General features: G+C 40.9%; 1 protein-coding gene across 2 annotated transcripts in view; it reads right to left on the bottom strand.

The window, feature by feature from the left end:
* Positions 1-26,029, bottom strand: part of MYRFL (myelin regulatory factor like) — an 872,690-nt gene that overhangs the window by 347,397 nt on the left and 499,264 nt on the right. For both annotated transcript variants that reach the window (XM_085652512.1, XM_085652513.1), the window contains exon 12: positions 9,744-9,852. In XM_085652512.1, coding sequence (XP_085508638.1) covers positions 9,744-9,852 — 109 coding nt within the window. The remainder of the gene's footprint in view (positions 1-9,743; positions 9,853-26,029) is intronic.

Here is a 26,029-nt window from a genome sequence, read left to right as displayed (position 1 = left end):
GAGGGAAAGTCACAAGTTCAGACTGACTGCAATGGAGCATGGGACAGGTAGAGGGACTAGGTTAGTCCTGCTGAAAGACTTCCTCAAAGTCCGGCTCGAAGAGTTCCGTTCATGATGGTGGAGGCCACGCGGAGCAGGGAGAGTGTCTCAGATAGTCATTGCTGTAATGTGATGAGCAGGCTCAGCGGCGCAGGCTGTCGTTGCGGTAGCCTGAAGTGCCAGTCAGGCATTGTGAACAGTTGCTGCTGGAGTTTCACATTGCCGGTAACTGGGGGCTGTTGTTGCTGTGGTGCATAGTGCAGATCTCCCAGTGCCGATCACCACTGGTGGACGTTGTAGTGCGAAGATCAGGTTTTCACCAGAGCTTCTTGTTGATGGCCATCATGAACGCAGAGTCTCAGCACGAAGGGGCCCGTTCACGGTCACAAAGAGCCAACACTTCATCATTTCAACTTTTCTCCTTGGGAGGAGCTCAAACTGATATCATCCAAGGCATCTTTTGAGGATCAGGAACTCACTCCAGCAGAGGCCAGCAGGGCTAAGGCAGGTCCAGTTACCGATACAGGCAGGTCCAGTTGCAGCAGGTCACCTGGGCCGTTACCGGGAGGCCTCTGAAGCATGTTATGTCCTTGTAGCTCAAAAAAGAGGTCAGCTAACTGACTCTTGGAGTCACTCAGGTCACCCTGGGAAGAAGGTAAGAAGGTCAGTCCTAATTTTCAGACAGAAAGGCAGTCTTCAAGTAGCAGGGCAGTCCTATGGAAGCAGGGAAGTCCTTCTTCTGTAATGTCCACACGTTCATGAGTGTTCTGGAAAGTGGCTCTGGCGGTCCAATATACCTGTTGCCAGCCTTTGGCTTAGGAGGACAGATTGTCCTACTGCCCCATCTGCTTATGGAAATTTCTTCCCTTCCCCTGTCAAGGCATCCAAGAATTCTAGGGTGACAAAAGGCTGGTGTTAAGTTCCTTTGTGTGTGCTCTAGGCAAGCCCTTTGAAGTGCATGTGGGGCAGGACACTGCTCTGGCCGCAGCCATCCTGGCAGTATGTCCCATCCTGCCCACATCTTGTTCCCTTTGTGTCACTATCTAGGAGGAATACACAAATTCCAGCAGCAGAGCCATTCCTAGTCATGTGACCCGGGACACTGGCAGAAGGCACAAATGGGTAGGACAAGAACATTCCAACTTTCTAAAAGTAACTTTTTCAGAATTGTGACTTAAAATCTGATTTTACCATTACAGAGGATATTAAATTACATTTGTACAATGTATTTTAGTCTAAACAGCATATCCCCATCGGCTTGCAATCCAAATTTAGTACTTTCACTGCCAGGACATGCAAAACCTAAGTACCCTTTTTAAATAAGATACACCCTATGAGCCTTTACAGACTAACTTAGGAGTGACTTATATGTATTAACAAAGAATGTTTAGGCAAAAGGTTAATTTAGTAATTTAAAACTGCAATGCAAGCTGCAGTGCTAGGCCACACAAATGTTGTAAAAGGCTACTTTAGTGGTTGGCATAATGAGTGCTGGAAGCTCGCTAGTAGCATTAAACTTACAGCCCCTGGGTACATGTAGTACAGTTTCCTAGGGACTTACAAGTAAATTAAATGTGCCAATTAGGTGTAAGCCAATTTTACCATGTTTGAAGGAAAAGGCAACAAGCACTTGGCACAAGCACTTAGCACTGGTTAGCAATGGTAAAGTACAAAGAGTCCTAATGCCAACAAAAAACTAATTCAGAAAAACAGGAGGAGTTAAGGCAAAACGTTTGGGGGAATACCACACCAAGGATGTTAGGTCTAACATTAAGTCTTAATGTTGAAAACAATAAAGTTGAAGACAATGGAAATGTAAAATTATTTACTTGCTGATATAGGAACTGTAAAAAACACAGTTTGTTTAAAAAGCTATGTTGCTAATAAAATGTGTGAATTGATAATAAATATAAGAATCAGCAGAGTAAAAAGTCAAAAAGGATAGTGTAAGAAATGGGGTCATTAGCTTTAAAGGATGTGACTCCTGCACAGGTAATACGTCCACAACTGTCATTTTACTGGGAGCCCAGTACCCCGCTGTAGCACTTGACGGTCTCAGAGTAGCGAAGCAGAGTAGTCCAAGACCGAGTCAGTAGAGCTGGTGGAGGCTAGTAATTTCAATGATGGCACGCATCACCAACACTCAATAAATTACTGTCCAGTCCATGCTTTTTCTTTTAAAGTGGAAAATTACTTTTTATTACACACACTGCATATCAAATTACAAATATATACTTCAGGTAGTTGAAAATACCTTTGGTGACACCATCATACCCCAGTGGGTTCTGAACCCCATAATCACAGTGCCGCTTCTCTTTACCAGATGAAATATAACCCATATAAGGGGGTGTTATTATACATAAGGTAGGCCTATTAGCTTTCTCATTGACAAAACAGCTGGTTGTTATATTTCACCATTATATCACCATTGAATCCTATAGGGATAATAAACTTGTTCAAAAGCATTCATTATAGCACTACAGTGTCATCTATAAGATAATCAACAAAACTAAATGTAGTCATTGCCTCAACCACAATTAGTTACCTAACTTCAGAGTATGAGAGCAAAGATCCAGCTTTGTGAGTGCTTAAAATGAAGTAAAACCTCTACTGAGGTATCCTATAAAACCCCAGAAGGCATAGGGTTAACGTTTTGAAGAAAATATTCCTGGGGGCTGCCACACCTTGTGTAGACGCCCACAACACTTTGGAGGAATGTTGGTGATGCCCTTGCTCAGTTAGGGGGCAGACCAGTAAATGAAAACATGTAGATGTGCTCTCACAGGGAATTATGGGACAGACCAGGTGCTTGAATATTTGATAAGCAGTTTTGTGCACTGTAGTTGTAGCATGTTTTGTACCCAGCAATAATATAGGGCAAGAATTTCAAAACCTAATTGTAGTAACCTAATGTATTATATTTAGTGTACTATGTTCCGGGGGTACCAAGGCTTAGTGAGTAGAATGTTGTGGAGAAGTGTAGAATGTGGAACTCTGGTAGAGGGTGGAATGATAAGGATTCAGTAGAGCTCCTGCGTTTGCGGAGGCTGGATATGTAACGCCGCGTAGTGCATGCCTCTAAAGACAAATATAATTGTATCTTGCACACTATTCTTCCAAGGGGCCAGCCTTCATTTTAGAGCTCCCTCGCAATGTGAGATCTGCCTCGTGGTTTGGTTGCATGTCATTGTGTTACATCTGCAAGTTAAGCCCTAACTCCTTCAGAAACAGATGCAGAGGGATAGCCAGCAGCCATTTTAACTGGTTGGGATGCATTTCATTAATCCCAATAGTATGTGAGCTATTACCAGGGCCATTAATCACAACACATATATTTGTGAAGTTTCACCGAAATGAAGACCTAAATACTTATAAAGAGAGCAGTTCGGTAACAGGCACACCTCTTGCAAGTAGTTTCTATCAATTGCAGTAAGTGTCAGCAATTTGGTAAGTCATGTGAGTAATTTCATTGTCATCCATCACGTAATTTCATCACGGTGATAGGCACACCATATTGGAAGTAGCTATCTCTGCTTACTCTACATCAGTTTTGATGCCTTATGTGATGAATGAATGCACTCTGTGATGGGAAAATGTTGTCTTCATAGTGTAAAGTTTTCGTCACAGTGAAGGGCACACCTTAATTTGAGGTTATCTACCAACACAGTATCTTACAGTGTGTTCATTGGCGTATTTACAAAGAAGGATCTGTATCAGCCGGAAATGTATATATTTTATTCATACGCTTTATTAATTCAATCTGTGTTGTCAGTTTGCAAAATATAACATCACCTCCCTTTCTTTTTATCCTCCCCAGGGAGACTGTCAGTTTGGTGGTCACAGTAGAAAAAAGTGTTTTTCGATTATGTTTGTGTCTGTGGTGCTTTCAGTGCCAAAAGGAAAGCTTCTTTACTATTACATTGTTTAGGCTCAGAAAGCCAAGAAGTATTTGAACACCTCCTGGATTTTGAAACCAGTGAGGCAGAAGTGTTAAGTGAGTTAGGTATCTGCAATAAGAAACTTGATAAGCATTATCTTCTGAAACTGAGTACTATTCCTGAGAGATAACATTTTGAAAAGTGAATATAAAAATCTCAGGAGTCTGTGGAAAGTGACATCACAAGTTTACGAAAGTTAGCAGCCAGTTGCAAGTTTGAGGGAAAGTTGGAAGAGCGTATCCGTGACCAATTCATGCTTGGTCGCAATATTGAGAAAGTAAGAGATAAATTGTGGCAAAAAGTTGATCCTAGACTTGATGAAGTACTTATGATCACCAAGAAAATCTAACATCCACTGGCTTGCGTAGATGTCATTAGAAAGGAGCATAATCCTCAGATAAAATGAAATTTTGTAGTACATAAGTCTATATCTAAAAATGATGAATCCACTTTTTCAATAAAAATTGCCGAGGGAAAATGTTTTAGGTGTGGTGCTTTTGGTTATTTGGCCAATGACAAGAATTGCCCTACCTTATTGCCTTCTCTTTCTCGAAAACCCTTTAGTGGGAAGTGTTTCAGATGCAATGCTTCCAGTCAATTGGCCAATGATAAAAATTGCCTTGTGCTTTTTGTTAAGTGTTGTTTATGGGCCAAAGTTAGGCACTTTGCTAAATGTTGCAGGTCTCAAAGTAAGGTTAAGACCAAGAAAGTAAAAGAAGTAATGATTTATGATGAGGATGATGAGAATGAGGTGGGTTACGATGATATACACTTCGTGAAGGTTATTCTCCAGGTTGGGTAATTGGGCACAAGAGGTCCTGTCGACAAAGTAAATGTTAATAGGGAATGTGTTGATATGCTGTTTAAACCAGGTGCTAAGATTGTTCTAATACCTAAAGACTATTATACGTACAAGCTTTCTGGGAAAGGTAAACTTTACAAACCAGATATATGCCAGTTGGCTTATGGTGGGCAACCTATTAAGTTGCTAGGTTATTTCAATGGAGATTTGGAATACAAAGGGTGTCTCAATGCTGGTAAGATTTATGTATCATGCAGAAGAGACAGCCTTGTCAGTTGGTTCTACTAGAAAGCCCAAGAGTAATGTTAGACCAAATATTGAGCCAAGGATAATTTTGAAACAACTGCCGGATGTGGTAGATGGAGTCAACATTAATTAGATTGGTGTACAATCAGAACTTCAACATGAATTAAAAAAAGTTTTTGAGGAGAAGTTGGGATGTTTAACCAATTATGCACATAAGATTGTTCTGAAGAATGGTGTTTCCCCGTGGCATGTAAAGTGCTTAGCATACGTTTAGCTTTGAAACAGAGCCTGTTTGAAGAACTTGATCAATTGAAAAATAGGGGATAATTGTTAAGGCTACAGAATGGGTAGCACTGGTGGTTCTAGCACGCAAGGCCTCGGGTGGAATACACTAATGTGTTGATCTGAGGGCTCTTAATAGGGCTGTGGTAGTCAATAAGTACTTGCTCCCGAATATATCGGAGTTGATTATGCAAATGGAGGGGGATAGTATTGTCTCAACTTTAGTCTTCAAGATGGCGTATAACCAAATTAATTTGGATGGTGATTCAATTAATTTGACCACATTCATTACACCTTTTGAACGGTTCAAACTTACAAGATTGCCGTTGGCTTCAATTCTGTTGCAGCAGGTTTTCCGAGAACCATTGAGGAGGTGTTAGATGGAGTTCCTGGGGTGACGATCTATCAGGACGATGTACTGATTTATGGTTCCAACCAAGAGGAACACGATCTTAGGCTACAGTTAGTCTTAGAAAGATTTAGGTTGAGAGACTTAACTTTACAGGAGAGTAAATGTAAATTAAATCAGAACAAAATCAACTACCTGGGGCATAAGTTCACCGGAGAGGGAGTGAGACGCAAAGAACAATTGGTTAAAACTATTGCTAATCTTCATGTTCCTGAAGATAAGGAGGCCCTGTTAACTTTTCTTGGCATGGCCAAATACTACAATACGTGTGTGACTTCTTTTGACAGCCACACACAAAATATGAGGTTGTTTTGAAATAAAGGTGTCAGGTTTAATTGGTCCTCCTTATGCGAACAAGAGTTTTGGAATGTTAAGTCAGCACTTATTAAGGCCGCTCAAAGAGATATTTTATAAGAAGCACTTGGATGCGGTCTCAGGTCACATTTGTAAATGGGTGGTGGTTTTACAAGATTGCAATTTCAAGCTAGTGTATATCCTTGGAATAGAGAACAGGGTTGCAGATTGCCTGTCACGATTGAGTCCAAAATTAAAAGACCTTAATCATGATGTAGTTGATACATTTTGGGACCTTGATGAATGCACACTTTCTAAAGTTGCTGATGCTGTGGTCAGCAAAGATGAGTGGAGCTGTTGCTTGAATGAGGCTGGAGTTTTGACGGAAAAAATGATTGGTCAGGAAATGATGGAACTTGAAGAAGGTGTGAGCGAGGAGGGTTTGAGATTTTGGATAGTGAAGGATGAATTGTCTGAGATTCATTTTTTACAGTAGAAAGGTACTAAATCGGTGTCTCCAGGTCAAGTCTGAGAGAAATTCATACAGTTGAGTCACCGTGGCCATTTGGGGATTTCAAAAGTGAAGGAGAGACCCTGTTTGCATTTCTGCCAGCTGGGAATAGGCAAGCAAGTTGAGAGTGTGTCTAGAGTGTTTGGAGTGTTGCTGTAGTGAGTGCAAGTATAAAACAAGAGTGTAGTCTATGGTGGTGAGGGACGCTCCAGTGAGAGTGTGGCAGGAAGTAGCTCTTGATATTCTGGTACCAGTTACTTGCAAAGCTTGTCAGTATAACGTGTTGGTACTAATGGATATGTTCTTGCAGCGGCCTGATATTTGCATTACTGAAAGTGTGGAATCTAGTCGGTAGTTGCATTTCTTATGGATGTTTTCAGCAGGGAAGGGTTTCTAGATTATATTTTGATGAACAATAGTGTGCAGTTTGTGTCCAGGGACATAGAAGTGTGTGTATCTTTGAGGGAAATAAAGCATAACAAATATTCTATCATCCCAAGACTAATGGGATGGTAGAGAGATGTAACAGAGTCTTAAAGGAGTCTATCCAGATCTGCAAGGCACAGAAAAAAGACTGGAAAGAAGATTTGATGGAAAGGGTTGAAGTTTATCACCTTACACCACACACTGTTACTGGTAGGGTGCCTTTTGAGTTGTTTCAAGGTAGGAGACCCAGCACTATTGTGACACCGCCGTGGATGAGAAGTGACAAACTTGAGGGTGTAGGATGTAAGGAAAGAGAGTGTAAGGACAGTGATTGGGAGAAGTCTCAACATGTGAAAGTATGAAAGAGTAAACAAAGTTTGATGAGTGCAAAGTGAGGCGTTCTACTGTGGTGGGTGTTGGAGATGTGGTGAAGTGAGACTTCCACAGAAAAGTGGAACCTCATAATTCTCTGCACCTTGCCGGGTCGTGGACGTAGTTCCCAATTCAGTTAAACTGTGTGACAACTGCATTTGGAATTTAAATACAATTGTGGTGATACATACAAATCTTCAAGATAAATGTGTTTCCGCTGAGGGCGGTAAAGACAATGAGCCAAGACGTAGTCAACGTAATATAGATGCTCCCAAATTCATGAAGGATTATGTTTAAACATGCATGCAAAAGAGAAGATATTTTTGATGAGTAATGCATTTTGTATATTATAGCTTTATAATGTGTAGAGTTTTAGGTGGTATATTTGTAGGTTTTTAATTTCTTTTTGTTATTTGTCACTTTTTTTTTTGCAAAAGGAAGTAGGTGTGTAGTAACCTAATATATAATATTTAGTGTATTATGTTCTGGGGAGTACTAAAACGTAGTGAGTAGAATGTTCTGGGGAAGTGCCGAATGTGGAGCTCTGGTTGAGGGTGGAATGCTAAGGATTCAGTTGACCACTGAGGACAGCCAACCCCCTTGATGTCCAGCCAAAGGCCATGCACAGCTGTCCCTGGCTGAAGTACCTGGCACCCAAACCACCTTGGAAGGCCAAACCCTGCTGCGCATGGCAGAAGGTAATTTGAAGCGTGGTTGGATAAGCCCAGCTGTAGTGCCCCAAATTCTTTTTTCAAATTTCTATTCAGGATTCGCACATCATGTGTTCGATTTACAAATCCTTAAACCTCAAAATGGGCAGCAGGACCTAGTGTGTGTCTAGGGTTCCTAAATCCTGCACAAAATCGAGAAAAACCTCTCTAAAAATATTTTTTATATCATATTCAATGCCAGGGGAGGTTTTTTGGGCCCCTCCACCCTCAACTGAACCGGGCGTTCAGGGTAGGTTTACTCTTCCATTTTATGACCGTTTGCGTTGATTTTTTCCGAAGACAGTGCTCAGTGCACCATGGTAGGTAATGGCGGCCACTACAGGAAATGTTCTCTGACAGTCACCAAGTCAGAAAATGGCGATTTTGAGAACCCCGATCCAGATTCATAAATCGGAAATGGAAGATGGGAGGAAAAAATCCAGAGTCCAATGGTGTTCCTTTATTTTTTAATGGGGTTTGCGAAACTCCATGGATTTGCGGGTCCTTGGATTAAGTGTTCCAATAACTCTAAAATTGAACCTCTTCCTGCCCAGTATGGAGCACTTCATAAAAGGTAATTTATTGAAAACTACTGAATAGATTTACATCAAAGATACACTCTGAGTAAAGTTCTACATGCATACCTTGTTTGGTGAAATTGCATTTAACAATGTATTCTATACTGACGAGCAAATATTCCTATGGGAGTTCAAATGGGAAATGTAACATTTGGGCTTCCCCCAATACTCCCTCCCTGCCACCCCATACCACTGTTTTTGGTCCCCATTTGATACCTCTGCCCATAACTTTCCATGAAGACCCAAAGTGGATGAACTCTTTTTGGAAAGTTTCATACGGATTTATTGAATGTCACCTAAATTATCAGCAAAAGAAAAAATGCAATTTCAATGGAAAGTCTCAAATCTGAGATACAATTTGGTCTTACACTGGTTGCTCCCTTGTGTCTGGACAAAGATATACTTTTCTGACGAGTTCTAACAAGATTAAGACACGTGTCAATGGTTGATTTTATTCATTCCACATTGGCTTGGATGGTATTTTACCAATCCAAATCTGTAATACTGTGCCTGGAATGGTAAAAGGCTGTTGTCATTTTTCAGCTCAGCGTGAATGGCACCTGCTAATCCTATTCTTAAAGACTTTGCTTTCTAGCTTGATGTGGATGGCACTGTACTAAATCTATTCTTAAAAAATAAAAAAACAGACATTTGAGGTGAGTAGATTTGAAATGTCATGATGTTGTTGGGTGTTCCATACCAAGCAGTTGCTCGCCACCTAAAACTCAGGAACTACCCAGAGTTCCCTGCTTTTTTGCCCATTATTGATGTAGCACTCTACGCCTTTAAGGGCATTGTTTAGATAGTATGTGGGTGGGTGTGTGTTTAAAACCTGTGATGTTTTAAAGTAATCATACTCTCAATGCAGTTGCTGCAAATTAATGACCAAAAGTTAATAGATTGAAGTGGCATTGATCATTTTTAATTGCAATGTCACAATAGATAAGTAAATAATGAGTTTTAAAATGGCATCCTATCATAAATTATGATATTCGAAGGGGTGGAAATAATGCCAGCAAAGAGATCTGAGAGAGTGAGACATAATTAGTTACAGTAGCACAAGACACCTACATAATGGATTGAAACTAATTATAGAATAGCAAGAAAAATGTAGAACATTCTACTTATTCTGATACCTGTTTCATGGGTGTTGTTAATTCCCATCACAGATGCAAATTCAGGCTTGTAGTCATACTCAACCAGTCTCATTTGGGCAATCCTTTTCAGCTGTTCATTTGAGTCAACCTAAACACACAAAAACTAGAATTATTATAGGGAGATGTTCTGAGTCATGATTGATGTCAAAAGGCTGATAGTCTCAACAGACATCCTGCTGTTCCTTGTGTGACTACTATTTTGCGAACGTTGAGTGACCGTGTCCCTAGCTCCACTATGCACATGTATCCAAGGCATTTATATTGATTGGAAACTTTGAAACAGAAACGTACACAGACCACAAAGCGCATGAGTGTAAAATGCTATCTGACTAGGATAGTCCTCCATTGTTTACCAATGTTTACTAGTGTCTGATGACCTGGCCTCAGGCCTCTGCACTCTGCTTATATGTTGTAACATATCATCTTAAGCACAGCCCGACTGCTGTGGGACAGCATAGACTTCGTGTCAGGAAACAAGGCAGACTCTGTAGGAGTAAAGTAATACCTACTTGTCAGAAACTGGTTGTATTGATTGGAAAGGGAGTGACATGTACTAACTTAATAAATATAATCTGTTTAGTTCACAGTTCTGAGTGAACATTAGCTCAACCCTTGGTGTCTATTGGACAGAGGGCAGACAATCTAAATTGAAGCAGTACCAACATTGTTTAAGTAAAGAAAACAACACAACAAAAATCCCTACACAAATTTAGAAAAATGTAGTAAGAAAAAAGGTGCAAAATCCTCTAAACTTTTTTAAGTTTCAAGTAAAAAAGCAAATAGAAAAAGTAAAGCACTATTGAAAGACAACAGTTTTTAGTTAAGCGAGATCGAGGCACGATTTCAGATCAATCATTTCAGGTTGACTACGGTGGTGCAGAGGTCAGATACATCATGCAGGTCATCCAAGTCTATCTTTCTTACCTTCTGACTTAGTCTCTAGAATGAAAATCAAAATCTTCTAGCAGTGCAAGGCTGAAAGTTTAGGGGGTGCAGGATTCACCTAAAGTACATTTTTCTAAAGATGCTTTTCCACTCAAGTTATCAAAAATCTGATTAAGCCATTACAGCAGACTTTGAAAATTAAGTAGGAAATCATTTTCCCTACTTTGCTAGCAACCGCGATGGACATATAGAATTAAATATTTTATTCAGACCTAGACCTTGTTCTTAGAAAATGTAGCACATGCTACACAGTGAAATATCTTTTAGGCCTCCAGTTGAAGTGAGGATGAGCGTTTCAAATATATATTGCATTACCTTTCTTAAGGCACCTCACCCTGTGGAATAAAAATTTAGGAGGGACATATTAACATATAAAAATAGGTTTCCCTGCAGAATTATTCTCAGCCATTTATAATTACCCAGGATGCATCCTAGTCCATCATTATTTTGTGCACCATGCCACCTAAGTTTGGAACCAGATATATGTATATTAGTCTTGACCCCATTCCAATGGAAACAGTCCAGCCCAAACTGGGTGAAAAATGATGCATTGGAATGCGACTTGAGTGACTGCCATTGGCTGAGATTAATTCAAGCATTTCATTTATCAACTTGTTGTTGCAGTTTACACCCTAAGGGACTGGTTAAAAGTCTGGCGGTCCATGGACCACCAGACTCGTGGGAGGGTTACGGTCTCCCGACAGCCCTGTTAAGAGATGGGCGTTGGGACCGCCACAGCCCTACTACAGCTGCCAGAGAACCGCCGTTCCCTGGCGGTGTTTCGGTGGAGTAGAGGCATCAATATACCTGGTAGGACTGGTGCGGTCCTGCCAAGCATATAAGGAGTTTCCTCTCTGACAGGGTTTTCATGGTGGTTCCTCCTCCATGTAAACCATGGCGGAGAGGAAACAAAGGGGACCCTACAGGAACTGTCAATGCCGTACAGGAACTGTTTTTGGTGTTCCCATTGCGGTGCCCATTCTTAGAGGCACTGCCATGGGAATGCCAAAAGAAAGCCAGCGGGACAGGAGAAAATTCCAAATCTAGCGGGCGGCCTGACCACAGCTTTTGCGGTGCAGTGGCAGGAAGGACCCGTTGCCGCACCGCTAAAGTCGCAATTGGGCCCTAAGGGCAATGTGTATGCCAAAACATGGGTCCCGTGCTCACTGTGCCATAGGACTCAAGCTATGCCTCACTCATGAGACCTAAGTAGGTCAAAACCGGTATGGGATTGCTTGTGGTCCCTCCTGGAGGGGGCTTTGCCTGGCAGTTCAGTGTGGACTGTCTGTCCCATTAAGTGCAATGTCGGCACTGATTTGCATAAGGTAGGTCTTTGTCGTGAGTGGCTTAGCAGGCAAAAAATGATGGATTAGAATGCGCCCTGAGCGATTGCCAGAGGCTGAGATTAATTCAAGCATTCCATCCATAAATTTGTTGTTGCAGTTTAAACTGCAGTCCAGCCAAGGCACTGTGGTGCTCCTGGCAGCCATATTTACTCACCATATATTTGAGTGGTGAAAAAACACACTGCAGCCCACATATGACATTTAACTCCATGTTTCATTTTCTTCACTACCCATTACAGTATTGCAGGAAAGTCAAATAGGCCAATTGGGTGAAACCAAGCTTTTTAATACCATTTTAGACCCAGAACACACACACACTGTGCTAATCACTAGCAGTGCACAGTACACAGTTTTAATAGTAGCAGAAAAAGGGCCACAAAAAAGTTGAAATAGTTGGGGTGACTGTTAGAACGTGGATCATTAGTTAGGGTGGATGGCAGTCCACCACAAGTAATAATGGCACTCTTCCTGGCAGGTCCAGTAAAGGTTTCAGTAATTTAAACCTGAAATCAACCACTTGATAGCTGTGGCACAGAGCAGACAGGCTTAACTTACGAAAATGTGTAAAGCATTTAGAAATACTAAAACAGTTAAAAAGTCATAAATACAACACAATAAAAATCATACTCCACTTTATAAAACTGGAGAATATTTTAATAAACAAAACCAAAATTACACAAATCTAATAAGGGGAACTGCAGATATCAATTTCTATAGTTTTAAATAAAAATAGCACCAAACAGCTTAAGGCGCCAAATGGAGGCGGCAACTGTTTGAGTTCAGATACAAGGGCCAAGTTTGTCTCGGGCAAAGTGTTACGTTTGGGCTTAGAAATTTTCTGAGCAGGTAGAGACTTCAGCATGGCAAGACACTAGGCTGGATACAAAGACAGGATAATCGACAATGGGTTGACATAGGATGCGGTCTCAGTGAAACAGTTGTTAAAGAAGGGAAAAGCTCAGAGTGAGAACAGTCTAGATTTCACGCCCAGAAAGTCATTAATGTCGATCGACTGCCACTCTGCATTGGGGATGGTGAAGCCTTTTACCTTCAGAACATAGGGGTGACATTAATATTTATAAGGAGGCTTTAGGTCTGTCAAAAGGGATTATTTCAACAGGTCGAATTAGAAGTTTAAACCAGCACAGTCAGGTTACTGTGAGCAGGCCTGCAGTCATGTTTGGCACGATCACTCTATTGGTGGCACAATGTGTGTTGCAGTACCCTAGTATAATTTAACTTACAGATCATGGGTACACTTTTTACTATATACTAGGGGCTTATATTTGTGTTACATATGCCAATCAGGAGTATATCCAATTTGTCATGTTTTAGGAAGATTAGAGCACATGCACTAGACACTGGACAACAGTGTCCCAGTGTGCAGGCCATGCAAACAGAGGCAAAAAAGGGGGCGTTTTCCTTCTGTGGCCATGCAGAAATGTCAAATTTGCTACACCAATGAATCCCAAACTAGAATGCCTCATACCAGTTATATGTATCGGTTGTAAAGTGTGAAGTAGGATATTTTTGACCCACATCTGAAACTGTGTCATGTGGCCTGCACAGGATGACACCAGGTTGAGGTTGAGGTGCTGCGCCTCATTTCTCTACATTATTAATTTGGCCATTGATTGTAAAAAGGGGTGGGGTGGCATTTATACTAAAATCTTAAAATGCATGAATCAAACTCACACATTTGAAAATCTATTTTATTTTCTCCTTTATTTTCAAGATATGAGAAATATTATATTTTAAACTGTTTGGTCGGGTAAATTACCTCACTGGCTGGGGAGTAAGGTCATTCACATATGCAATTAATCCATGCTTCTGACTTCAAAGGAATTAGACTTCTTGATTAGGACATAGGTTGGCAGATCTGATCTGGGCTGACTGCTGTCTTATTTGGAATTGTTAAACTCTGATCTTACCTAGCATTATCCATCTGGAGGAATCAGAATTTCCAATGTGGGGCATACTGATATGCAAAGAGGTTGGAAATGTCTTTAAAGTAGGATCAACTTGCTGCTAGTAGGTGAAGTTGGGTGGTAGGAGACAAAATGTTTCAATGCTGAGGCCCCCAACATGTTGGAGTTTACTTGTACTGAGCTCTGGCAGATTAGGTGCAACACAAGTCATTTTACCAGATGATCAAACATCAGATTCTGTGTGAAGAGTGAGTGTTGGGTCTGTAGCAGCTTATTAGTGATTGGATTATAGATTGCCACTAATAGAAAACAATTGCTTTGCAAACAGGAATGCCCTGCTTTCTACCACAAGAAAACTAAAATGGTGTTTCATCTCGTTGGCCTTCATTTCTCTCTCCAGAGCTTAATTACAACAGCTGTCAAATACAGTTTCATGAACAGGTGTAAACAAATGTTCTGGACAGTCACCTGCTGAGAGTAGAATGCCTTGTGGGGAAACTGCTTCTGGAGGCCTGGGTACTGAGAAAGGTGTGAAACCAGGTGGAGGGATTGGACCATTGCAATTCTCTTCTTACTGGCCTCCCCAAATCCCACCTTTCCCCTCATAAATCCGTTCTCCATTCAGAGGCTTGTTTTATTTTTGTAGCCAAAAGAAGTGACCACATCACACCCTTGTTGTCTTCCCTCTGTTGGCTTCCTATCGAGGCAAGATCAATCTACAAAACTGCCTGTATCACCCACAAAGCCTTGCACACATCCTCCCCTCGCTACATGGTGAATAAACTGAAAATCTCTGGAGGATCTAGACCATCTCGTAATGCGGAAAAACTATTGCTTTAGCCCCCCACTTTTAAAAGGGAAAGATCGATGGCTCAATCCTTCTCAGGCAATGCGGTGAGAATCTGGAACTCGCTTCCGCCACAGCTCCGTACCACCACCTCTACCTGGACCTTCAAAACTGACCTCAAATCTCTTCTCTTCCAGAGACACTTCCAGAACTAATACACGCCCTTTCAGGTCCCCCAAATAAGTTCTTTCACTATTGTAAATTTGTATTCTATGCCTGTACACGTACCATCCTAGAGTGTTTGTGAGTGACTGCCATCTATTGCTGTATTATACCTCTTCTTGTATCTCGTTTGCTTCTGTCACATGTACTTTTGTAACATTCTCCTCATGTAACGTAACTGGTCCGATTGTGAAGCGCTCTGACACCTTTGGGTAAAGTCCACGCTATATAAAAATGCATAAATAAATTGAGATTTGAAATAGCAAAAACTTTCTCATACTAGCCACTGGCACTGATTCAAATAAAAAAAAATCTTCAAACAACAAATGGAAAATACTCCACTGACAGTAATCCATTATCCAAATCAACAGCCCGACTTAGCATGTTGGCTAAACTTAGGTCCCTTGCTTTAACTGCACCCAATAGAAAAACCTGAACTTAGGAGCTGTCCGACAGGAGAGGTCATGGGGAAACGAGGAAGATAAGGGTTGTCCTCAAAGAGGAGCTGAACAATGGGGAGCAAATGACCCAGACCAATGATGAAGTAGACAGATTGGCTGCTCAGGCAGGAGACCGATAATGGGAAACACATGGCTATTACCTTGGAGAAAGAGTATAAAAGAAAGAGAGGAGGTGACAGTCCCCCTCACAGGATTATTTGGATCTGATGGGTCTTCACTCTTTCTCTTTTTTAGAGCTAGTGACACAACAAGGGAAGGGCCATAGGAGGATGTAGGGGGAAAACGGAATGTGGGGGCTTGCAAAATTGACTGGCTCTTATGTTTCTTCTCACTCTCTTTTTCATACAAAGATGTGAATGCATTTTTAATTAATATGGAATAATGCTTGACTTAATGGTGTTTAAGATAGCATAAATAGGCGTCAGTTGACATGTCTGCATCCTAGTCAAATTGACATTAATTGTATAGTGCTAGAAAGAATTGTGTTTTTAAAATTACATGAACAAGCTTCCTTGGTTCATGTTTCTGTTCTGTGTCTTTCCATTTTAGAGAATAAGTGAAATGCAAATCAATTCCCAGTGCTGTTTACATGTTGATCTTATATGCATTGATTTGTGTTCTTTGAAGTTGCATTTGCAACAACTTCAAAGTCTGCTCTTGGAATAGTTAATCAATTCCTGTTGATGTCTTATCCTAATTATGCGTTTTGGAAGGTGGTTTATTAATGGGTGCAGGTAGGTACCTACAACTAGTAATAACACCACAATCACAAATAAGGTCCAGTCAAGTCTCAATAAATGAATCCTGGCTCGAACCTTGGTAGCTTTTTTGCAAACAGTCAGGCTTAACTTAGGAGCCAGGTGTGTAAATCAGTTAATATCACCAAAGCAGTAAATAAATAAGACACAAAACTCAATAATAATCCAACACCAATTTATGAAAATAGAGAATATTTTTAATATTTAGAATGACACCAAAATTGCAGAAATCAAATGTAGGAAACCGGAGATATGATTTTTTAAAGATTAAATGCAAAAACGTGCTTTCCAGCGGCTGTCTGGTCGCGCTGGACAGGGACAAAGTTAAAGTTCCAGGCTGATCATGATGGAGCACAGGTCAATTACAATGAGCGGTAGGCCCTGGTCAAGTTTTCTTTTGGAGCACTTTCTCTCGACGTGGAGGAGTTGGTTTCATCAATCGGATTTAAGATTGTTGATAGTAGCCTGCTGCAGAGCGATGCCTTGGTGAGTCCTGGAGGTCTTTGTTTTCGTCATCAATGTCAAAGAGCTCTTGAGCTTTGAGGAAGGCAAACCTGCATGGTCTGGCTGAATTGTGGTTCGACGTCTCCGGCTTGACTCTCGTCATCGAGGCCGGTGGACTTATGGGGCTTTTCCCAAAAAGTTGTCCAAAAGTCCCGATACATTAATAACTTTTTCCAAAAAGTCCTTTGAGAGTTTTTGAGGGTCTACAATGCCAGCCAAGCATCCAGAAGCTTTGGTTTGCCTCTTGGGAGTTTGGGACTACAATACCCACAATGCACCAGGGCAAATCCAGTAAGGTGCAGGGAAGCTGGTCAGCTGGACCTGTCTGTGTTGGAGGTGATGTAGGTGACTTCTTCCATAACTTGTCTTCCTGTTGCTGATCAGGGAGTCCACTCCTTGATCTTTGGAGCCAGAAAGAGTCCTATCTTTTTGAAGCCTTGGGAGTACAGCAGGTGTAGTCCTTATGAGTTCAGTCCTCTCTTGTGCAGCCCAACAGTTCAGCAAGGCAGTCCTTCTTCTTCTGATGTTTCCAAGCAAGGATCTGTGATGCTATGCAGCTCTCCCATATTTAATTCAAATTCTGGGCAGGCAAGAGGGGGGTCACCCCCAACCAATTTGGTTCAAGTTGCCACACTCTGTGATGACCACTTCCTTAGAACTGTGGCATATTTGAATCCCAGAATGCACATTTAATGATAATAATAATCACATTTGTAAAGCGCCTGGTTACACCCGGCCAGTGTGTCCCCGCGCTGCGGTGCAGAAAAACTGTCTCGGAAACTACACCCTATCCTACCCAGGCGTGTCTATCCAGGGGGGAAAAGATAAGTTTTCAGATTTTTCAGATTATGGTACTCAAAGGAGAGCTTAGTATCCAACCAAACACCCAGGTTCTTAGCCTGAGCATAGGGCGTGGGAGTGGGTCCCAGACTCTGGGGCCACCATGCCGATGACCACACCGACGGGGCCTTCCCCACCACAAGCACCTCGGTCTTATTGCCATTCAACTTCAGCCAGTTATTAGCCATCCATGATGCAAGATCTTGCATGCATGCCACGAAGTTGGAGGCTGCTGTATCCTGTGCTTGTGTCAGGGAAACCACCAGTTGAGTGTCATCGGCATTGGACACAACCCTGATACCAAACCCGTCTGCAATCTCCGCTTACGGCGTGACATAGAGATTGAACAGGGTCGGGCTCAGGGTCGATCCCTGTGGCACCCCTTGTTTTAGTTTGATGACTTTGGAATAATGAGAACCCTGCCTCACCTGAAAACTGCGCTCAGACAAGAAGGATTTCATCCAGCTCAATGCACTACCAGACACCCCTCCTTTCCTCAGACACTGCAACAAGGTATGATGGGCAACAGTGTCAAAGGCGGCACTTAAATCCAGCAGGATTAAGGCCGCCATCTGTCCCTCGTCCACATGTTTCCTAATGGTTTCAGTGGCAAGTAGCAGGGCTGATTCCATCAAGTTGATGGCCCGAAAACCCGACTGAGTGGGATGCAGGAGATTGTACTTTTTCCGCAACCTTTGCGAAGTATGGGAGTAAGGAGATTGGACGCAGATTCTCCAGTTGATCTGGGCTGATGTGCGGTTCCTTGGACAGCGGGAGGAAACCTCTCCTGGGAGTTCAGGTCTAGCTAACCCAACCCAAAGGTGTGGCTAATGTTTCCCTACACTCCCCTTCCAGCCCCTTTCCTAATTACATTAGAGGGTCTCCCATCTGGCTGGCGGTGCAGCAAGTGGGGTGGTGTTGGTTCTTGTGCTATCTGCTCTTCTCCCTTTGAAGACCAGTTTGGCTACTCAGCCTCCTTCCCTGGCTTCTCCAGGCAGCACATCTCCCACAAGATGGTTACATTTTTTCAGCCCAGGCCATTTCACACCTAATCAGGAGCCGCTTGGCTCAGTCTTTCAAAGGTTGGCATATCAGAAGTGGCTGCTACAGGGCTGCTTTTGGTAACTTCAGGAAACTAAGTTCAAATACAACTTTGCTGCAATAGTTATGATAAATCCTACTTTTGCAAGTTGTTGGATTTATTGTAATTATTATTTTGATACCTTGAATTCTTGTTCTAGCTCACTCATGTTAAAAGTTAGACCATATTAAAGTTTAATAAAGCCTTCCCATTTAAACTATGGAGGTAGCAACACTACAATGGGGAAAACAAAATTGACAGTTTTCCCCTCATTAGGGCATATAAAACATATTTTATGATGTCCCTGCTTTTAATTACAATGTGCCATACCCTTGGGGCACCTAGGGCAGACCGTAGGAATAACTTATATGCAATTAAAAGGTAGTTTTAAACTTTGGAAGTACATTTAATTCCAAGTCAATTTTGGACATGGTTTCATTTAAAAAACTCCTGCAAGGCAGGGCTGGCTTTAAAATGACAGCAGACACCACAGCAGTGCACACTTAAGTGCATTAAATCCACTGGGATCTCTAAACCTACATGCCCTACCACATACTAAGGACTTACAGGTAGATTGTCAGAACCAACTGTAATTACACTTAATTACCATATACCTTTTAAACAGAGCACTGGCCCTGAGCTTGATTAGCAGATCACAGGGCACAATCAGAGTAATTAACCACTAGTATTGGTCAAAAAATGGGGGTGCATGCTGCAAAAAGGCTAACGTTCTTGCAATGCGTGAAAGTAGGTGTTCCTAAATGTTTTTTATTTGATGTATCATAATTTTTTGAAAATCCCTTGGTGTATGTGTATGTAGGTTTATTAGTCCAGCTCTATTATATCAGATCTCACCATGAAGAGTGTGTATTTTTCACTATATATTGTATTTTGATCTTTTTGGGATGATATGCCAGACGGTTTGCTTATTCCATCTCAGCCTGTCTCTATGTCATACTGCTTGTTGATTTATACCGAGATATATTGTTCACTTTCTCGCAAGAGGTTCTGGCTATTTATTTGATTGGAGGTAGATATTATGTTGATCCGCTAACAATTTTAGTATCTGATGCATTATTGGTGCTGGTATAGATTCGACTAACTAGCCACATGTTGCCTTCTGCAATGATTCTTAAATTTTGAATAAGCCTTTATGGTTTTGACTCTGAATATTGTCCTGTGAAGGTTTCTTTTATTTGCACAAGAGCTATCATCTTGTGAGACTCACGAGCATCTCAAACCTTGGGAATTATTATTAAAAGCATTGACAAATGTGAAAGGACTGCTTTACTAGGAGTCCTGAGTCTCTTCACAACCTTCAGGGCCCCTATATAATGACTTATCATTACTGCCCTCATGTCATAGCATACATCAATGCTAGATTTTGCTTAGTTTTTCTCAAATGAGTCACTATTAGTTTGTTACACATAACACGTGACAGTTTTCCTCTGGAGATTGCCCTGCTGCTCATGTCAGACTAACAAGCTTAATTGTGAGTACCTTTTTTTGTCTTGATCCTTTTGGATGAGTAGTGGGGGGCCTTTCTGCAATTGGCTACATGGCAATCATGGTCTCCAGATGTAGTACGGCACATAGGGAAAGTATCCTACTTGTTCAAATCAACTTGCATTTGCAAATGTTGGTAGCTTTAGGCAATAAAATGTACCTTCCTGAATCGCACAGATGTCAGATCTGAACCTAACCTGCTCTACTCAGCATATGTTCCGTATCTTTTTTCACACACAGTTCTCATTACATACGTTTATTTATTTATTTATTAGTGTGGGTTTTTCATTAAAAAAAGAAGCTTACTGGCTTATAGCTGATTTGCACAGACCGGAGATGGAAAGGTTAGCCTTATGGTGGAAGACTGATTTTTCTATCTGCTGCTTCACCAGGTAGAGTCTTTGACATAGACCTCAGTGGGGCAGGGCAACAGAAATGGCCTTTAACTAATTGTACCTAATCCCCCTGCAGATGGGTATAGTCCCATATCAAACGGATTATGGAAAGAGTTACTCCTTAAACACGACCTTCTTAAGATTCTCCTCAAAGACAGAAGGCTGATCAAGTTCCTTAAGTTGTGGTCAGAAAGTTACTCAGGAGAGGTCCAAAGCCCCATGGTTCTAAATTTATTGCATCTACATCTGGTTATTGACTGTAGACAGCCACGCCTTTACTTCCAATGATTCCTATATGGTGCATTAGACTTTTTGTTCTGTCCATTTGTAGCTAACTGAGTGCTTTCAGGACGGATGCTGTGTTATTCCTTGGTTATCAGGAAAAAGTCTAGTTATTTGGTTCTGAATCCTCTAGGGTTTCTCAATTCCCTGTTTTATAACACAGGAACATAATATGTAAATTAAAAAGAAAATGTGAAGAAAGCCTCACCTTGAGCCGCATGCAAAAGTCTGTGTAAATGTTTGCAAATGTATCCCTTCTACATCTGCTCTGAAAATGTTAAAGTAAAGTAAATGCTGCAGTTGGCTTGCTCAGTGAAACCCAGTGTGTGTTGAACAGAGGCCCCAAGTAAAATTGCAATGATGGTAAAATAACCAACAAGTATACATCTGGCTTGGAGTCCCTGTTTGTATTCAAAATATTTTATAGAAATTTATAATGAAACAATAAAGAGACTATACAAAAAAGAGCATTGCAAGTGGTACATACAATGTTACAGAGTAATAGTCATATCATAAATGTACCAATATGATTACAAAAGGAATATATTCATATATATAATAGCATTTATATTAATAAGATGCTATATAATCTGTAGGAAAGTAGGATCTGTATCTTATAGTTACCCCCACTTTTTGCTTGATGTTGCACTGTTTTTGACTAGTCTGACTGGGATCCTGCTAATCAGGACCCCAGTCTATCAGCTTTCTCCTTTAAATTGACATGCATGTACTTTGGTACACTCCAGATTGGATACTGGGTTACCCTTATAAGTCCCTAGTATATGGTACCCATGTACCCAGGGAATAGGTACCCCAGAGGCCTCCCACGGACTGAAGCAGTATTATGCCACCCATGAGAGACCATGAAAAATTGAACTACAGGTCTGCTACTGCAACCTGTGTAAGCTGGTGCTTGCACCACTTACTTTACATGTAGGTTCACTATATCTATTGGTCCTTACAATTAAAACTTATAAGTCACCTCTTTTGCAGGCCTTATCAATCCTGAAGGCAGGGTGCTGGTTTTTAGGTGAGAGGATGCCCCTGCATGAGCAGATCCTCTCTGCAGCCTTCGGAGACCATTCTCCCGGGTTGTCTGTGACTCAGCCGGACATATAGGTAGAGGTGCGTTATAACCTCGCAGTAAATGCTATCTTGAAAATAGCTGCATAGAAACATATCATGTTTGGTATCAAACACCTTGGAATCATACCTCCACACTGGTAACCAGTGAGGAAGGTATGAGCCCACCCTTCTGAAGCGAGCTTCGTGGGGTCACTGGTCTATCCGGTGCCAGCCTTCTCGACCCGGATAGCACAAAATGGATGCTGCTGACCAGAGACACATTTCTGACTTCCTGCTGCTGAGCCAAGCTCGAGCAGAGGAAGGCAGCAAAATAGGCATCCTGTCACAGATAGGTGTGACCACCTCCCAGACATGATTTAGTGTACTGGGGCTGGGTGGGTGCACTCTGAGAGTGCCTGAAAGTCTGCACCTGGGGCACATTTGGTGTCCCTGTGCGTAGTCCAGTTCAAACCAGCTCTGGCGCGAAATTGGACAATGGACATGGGAGTAACCTCCCCCCTGTCCTGCCCCTCCCATAGGAGGGTCCCCTGAATCTGTCCAACCCTCTCTAGTGGGTAGAAAAGGGCTTACCTGGCTGTAAGACTAGGTTTTACGTGGACAAGATTCTAAAAGAAGAAACCACTGACCTTCAACCGTCTGGACACTCTGGACTTCTCTGGACTTCGACTGGGCTCGACTTCGTCCCCCTTTCCGCCTAAAGATTTGTCTGTGCCCTTGCCCCATACAGGCTCCGTGCAGATCCTGTGGTGCACCAAGGACAACTGCAGAATCTCCCTTGGGATACATATTTTTATATAACTACTGTGTGGTCCTCCTTTAATTTGATTAATTCAGGAGGTGATATTCTGGTAAAACAAGCTGCTTTACATTCCTTCAAGATTAAGCCTGAAGGCTGCTCTCCACAGCTACCACTAGGGTAGCTTTCTAAAGGTTATCTTTGACCTCATACATCATAAGGGTCGTTTGGGCTGGTGTAAGGTGCCCACTTTAATTAGTGGACATCATATACCAGGCCAACTTCTCACATAATCATCAATTGGTTTCCAAATAAGTGATAATTTGAAATATTGTGGATAACACCCAAAAGAGTCAAGTTGGCTACTCTTCTAGTAAAAAATAATGCAAGACCACCATTGGTATATTGATTATAATGAAGTATTTTTCCAATTGGAAATAATTGATTTTGAAGCAGCGGAAATAAACAATTTATTATTTAGACCTGACATGTTTGTTGTGAATGAAACAGATTTACAAATCAACATATTATAAGAGAGGTAATCTGAAATATTTAATATTTTTGTAAGGACATCCCAAACCTCTGCCCAAAAACTTAAAAACAATATTACATTCATAGAGCATATGTTTTAACGAACCTGAGATTTAATTACAATACCAACAACTAACGGAATTTAAGAGCGCTGCATTAAATAGTTTTAAAGGAGTCCATAGACTATTAAATAGTATGAAGGAATTGGTGTTGGTATATGTATACAGGTGGCCAGCCAGAGATGCTATTTATCTATATTTTTGCTATATGTCGTGGGAGACAGATATATCTAGTGCTCCATCCCAGAAATTAGAGAGAAAGTTAATATTATTCTTATCAAAGTTGTTAGTTTTTTTTTTATTAAACAATAATCCTACAGGTGATGAGGAGTTTATCAATAAAATGAAGATTTCCAAATCAGAAGTGACATTTAGAGGAACATTATTAGAAAATAAATCAAGTATTGAATTGCATAAAATGTAATATTTGGAAATCTAGGCATATTACTTTTTTGTTGTAATTCATCAAAAGTTAAAAAAGTGTTATTACAATAAATATCTTTCAGATAGTGAATACCAGCTATTATCCAAGATTTCCAAAATGTTATGTTTTGATCAAGTTTTAACAGTGGATTATATCATAACAACATATTTAAAGTATGTGAAATAGGAAATTTAAAAAAGTGCATCCAGACCTTTTTAAAGAATTTGGTGGCTTTCAAGTTAGAAGATTTTTTACGGAAAGTCATTGAATTAGACATAGTTAGTAGTGCGGGTAATGGAAATTATGATGCCCTACTTTGTTCAATAAGAAGCCATGAAGATTTATTATTAAGCACCATCTGATTAAACCAACAGGAGCATGTTTAAAACAAAAAAAACTCTTTATGATAATCAAGGAAGACTGGTAATCCAAAACCACCATTGCACTTTGTGAATTTTAATTTCTTATAGTTTATACAAGGAGGCTTGTTAATCCAAATACATTTTGAGAAAAAGAGTATCAATTTTTATGAAAACACAAGAGGAAGTTGAATAGGTATCATGGATGGGGCGTAAAACATTTTTGGGGCAATAACCATTTTGATTGAATCAACTTTTCCCCACCAGGATAAAAGCAATGCAAACCATTTTTGAAATGTGTCATTAATATCATTAATCATGCATTCACAGTTCATTGTAATCCATTTCTTAATGGTGTGAGAGAATATAATTCCAAGGTATCTAATGTTTTCTTTTTGCAAAATTATCTCATTGTTAGGAAGCATATCAGGGGTACAATGGACATTCAAGGGAGAAAATTCTGTTTCGTTAGTGTTTAAAGTATATCCTGAAATTTGAGAGTATGTTTGAATTTTATTTATATAACGGGAGATGGAGGATTCACTATTACTAATATACAATAAAACATCATCAGCATAAGATGAAGTGTTTATGGTAACATAGTATTGCCTTCAATTTCCGTACATGTTCTGCTAGCAATGAGTAAGGGTTCAATAGCAAGAAGAAAAAGTAAAGGGGATAAAGGTCACCCTTGTCTGGTACCTCTAAAAAGGAAAAACTCAGTAGAAACTTGACCATAAATGAAAAGTCTGGCAGATGGACCAGAATATAAAGCTGATATCATGTGACTAAATGAGCTGCCAAAATTAAAAATAAAAGTATGAAATAGATACTGCCAATAGACTTTATCAAATGCTTTCTCAACATCTGATGCTAAGACTCCAGAGGGTAAAGGTAAATATGTTCCAGCATCAATCGCATGAAATAATAATCTTGTGTTGTTAAGAGAATGTCTGTTTTTCTTTCAATTCAGTTGTATTTGTAGCACGCATAGCTAGGTGATACACAAACCTTCCACTCAATCTAACTGAGCATTTCATTAACCACTTTAAAATAGGTGAGTCTTCAGGGTTTTCCTATAGCAAGCTTCTGATGGCTAGTTTCTAAGAAAAGCCGGATGAGCATTCTAGAGCCTGGGGGTTAAGAAATGTAAAGGCTTGGCCTCCAATACTTGCTCTTTTGATCTTGGGCACAATTAGGAGTCCTTAGTTGCTAGAGCAAAGGGCCCTTCCTGGAGCAAAGGGAGTGAGCATAGAGTGAATAATAAGTGGGCCTTTTCCATTAATGGTCTGGTACGCCATGGAGAGAGTTTTAAACTGAATTATTTTTTGAACTGGCAGCCAATGCAAGGCAACCAGAACTGGAGTGGTTGACCGATGCTTTGATATGTTTTGGAGGATTCTTGCAGCGGCATTGTGCACCACTTGGAGCCTTTTGATCACGTATTTCAGGGTCCAAGTTACAGTGAGTTGCCATAATCCAGGGAAGAGTTTATCAGACTCTGCACCACTATTTTTCTAGTCGGAAAGGGTAACATCTGCAAGAATTCCTTTAAAAATCGTAGAATGCCAAAGCATGAGCCTGCCAGTTTCTTTCCTTGAGTCTCCATATTAAGCTTGTCATCAATCCAGACTACCAAGCTTTTTACTGCTTGTGCTGGCTTTGGACAAGCTCACAAATGGTCTGGACATGAGAGTTCCAGACACCCAGGACTATTCTTGCTACTACTATAACCTCCGTTTTCTTGCTAGTGAGCTTTAACCTACTGCTATTTAACTAATATGTAACCTTCCTAAGACAGCAGTTTCATTGGGTGGTAATTTGGGTGATATTAGAGGAAAGAGCTAGGAGGACTTGAGTGTCATCAGCATATGACACTTATGCGAACCCATGTCATTGAACAATTTTCGTCAGAGGGCTTACATATGAGTTAAACAGTGTGGGGCTGACTGAAGAGCCCTGTAGTATCCCACACAACAGAGGATGAATAGAGGAGGCAAAGGAGTCTTTACAAA

The sequence above is a fragment of the Triturus cristatus genome, chromosome 4_1 (assembly GCF_964204655.1).
Source record: "Triturus cristatus chromosome 4_1, aTriCri1.1, whole genome shotgun sequence".
Taxonomy (NCBI): Eukaryota; Metazoa; Chordata; class Amphibia; order Caudata; family Salamandridae; genus Triturus; species Triturus cristatus.
This window is presented reverse-complemented; position numbering and strand designations above follow the sequence as displayed.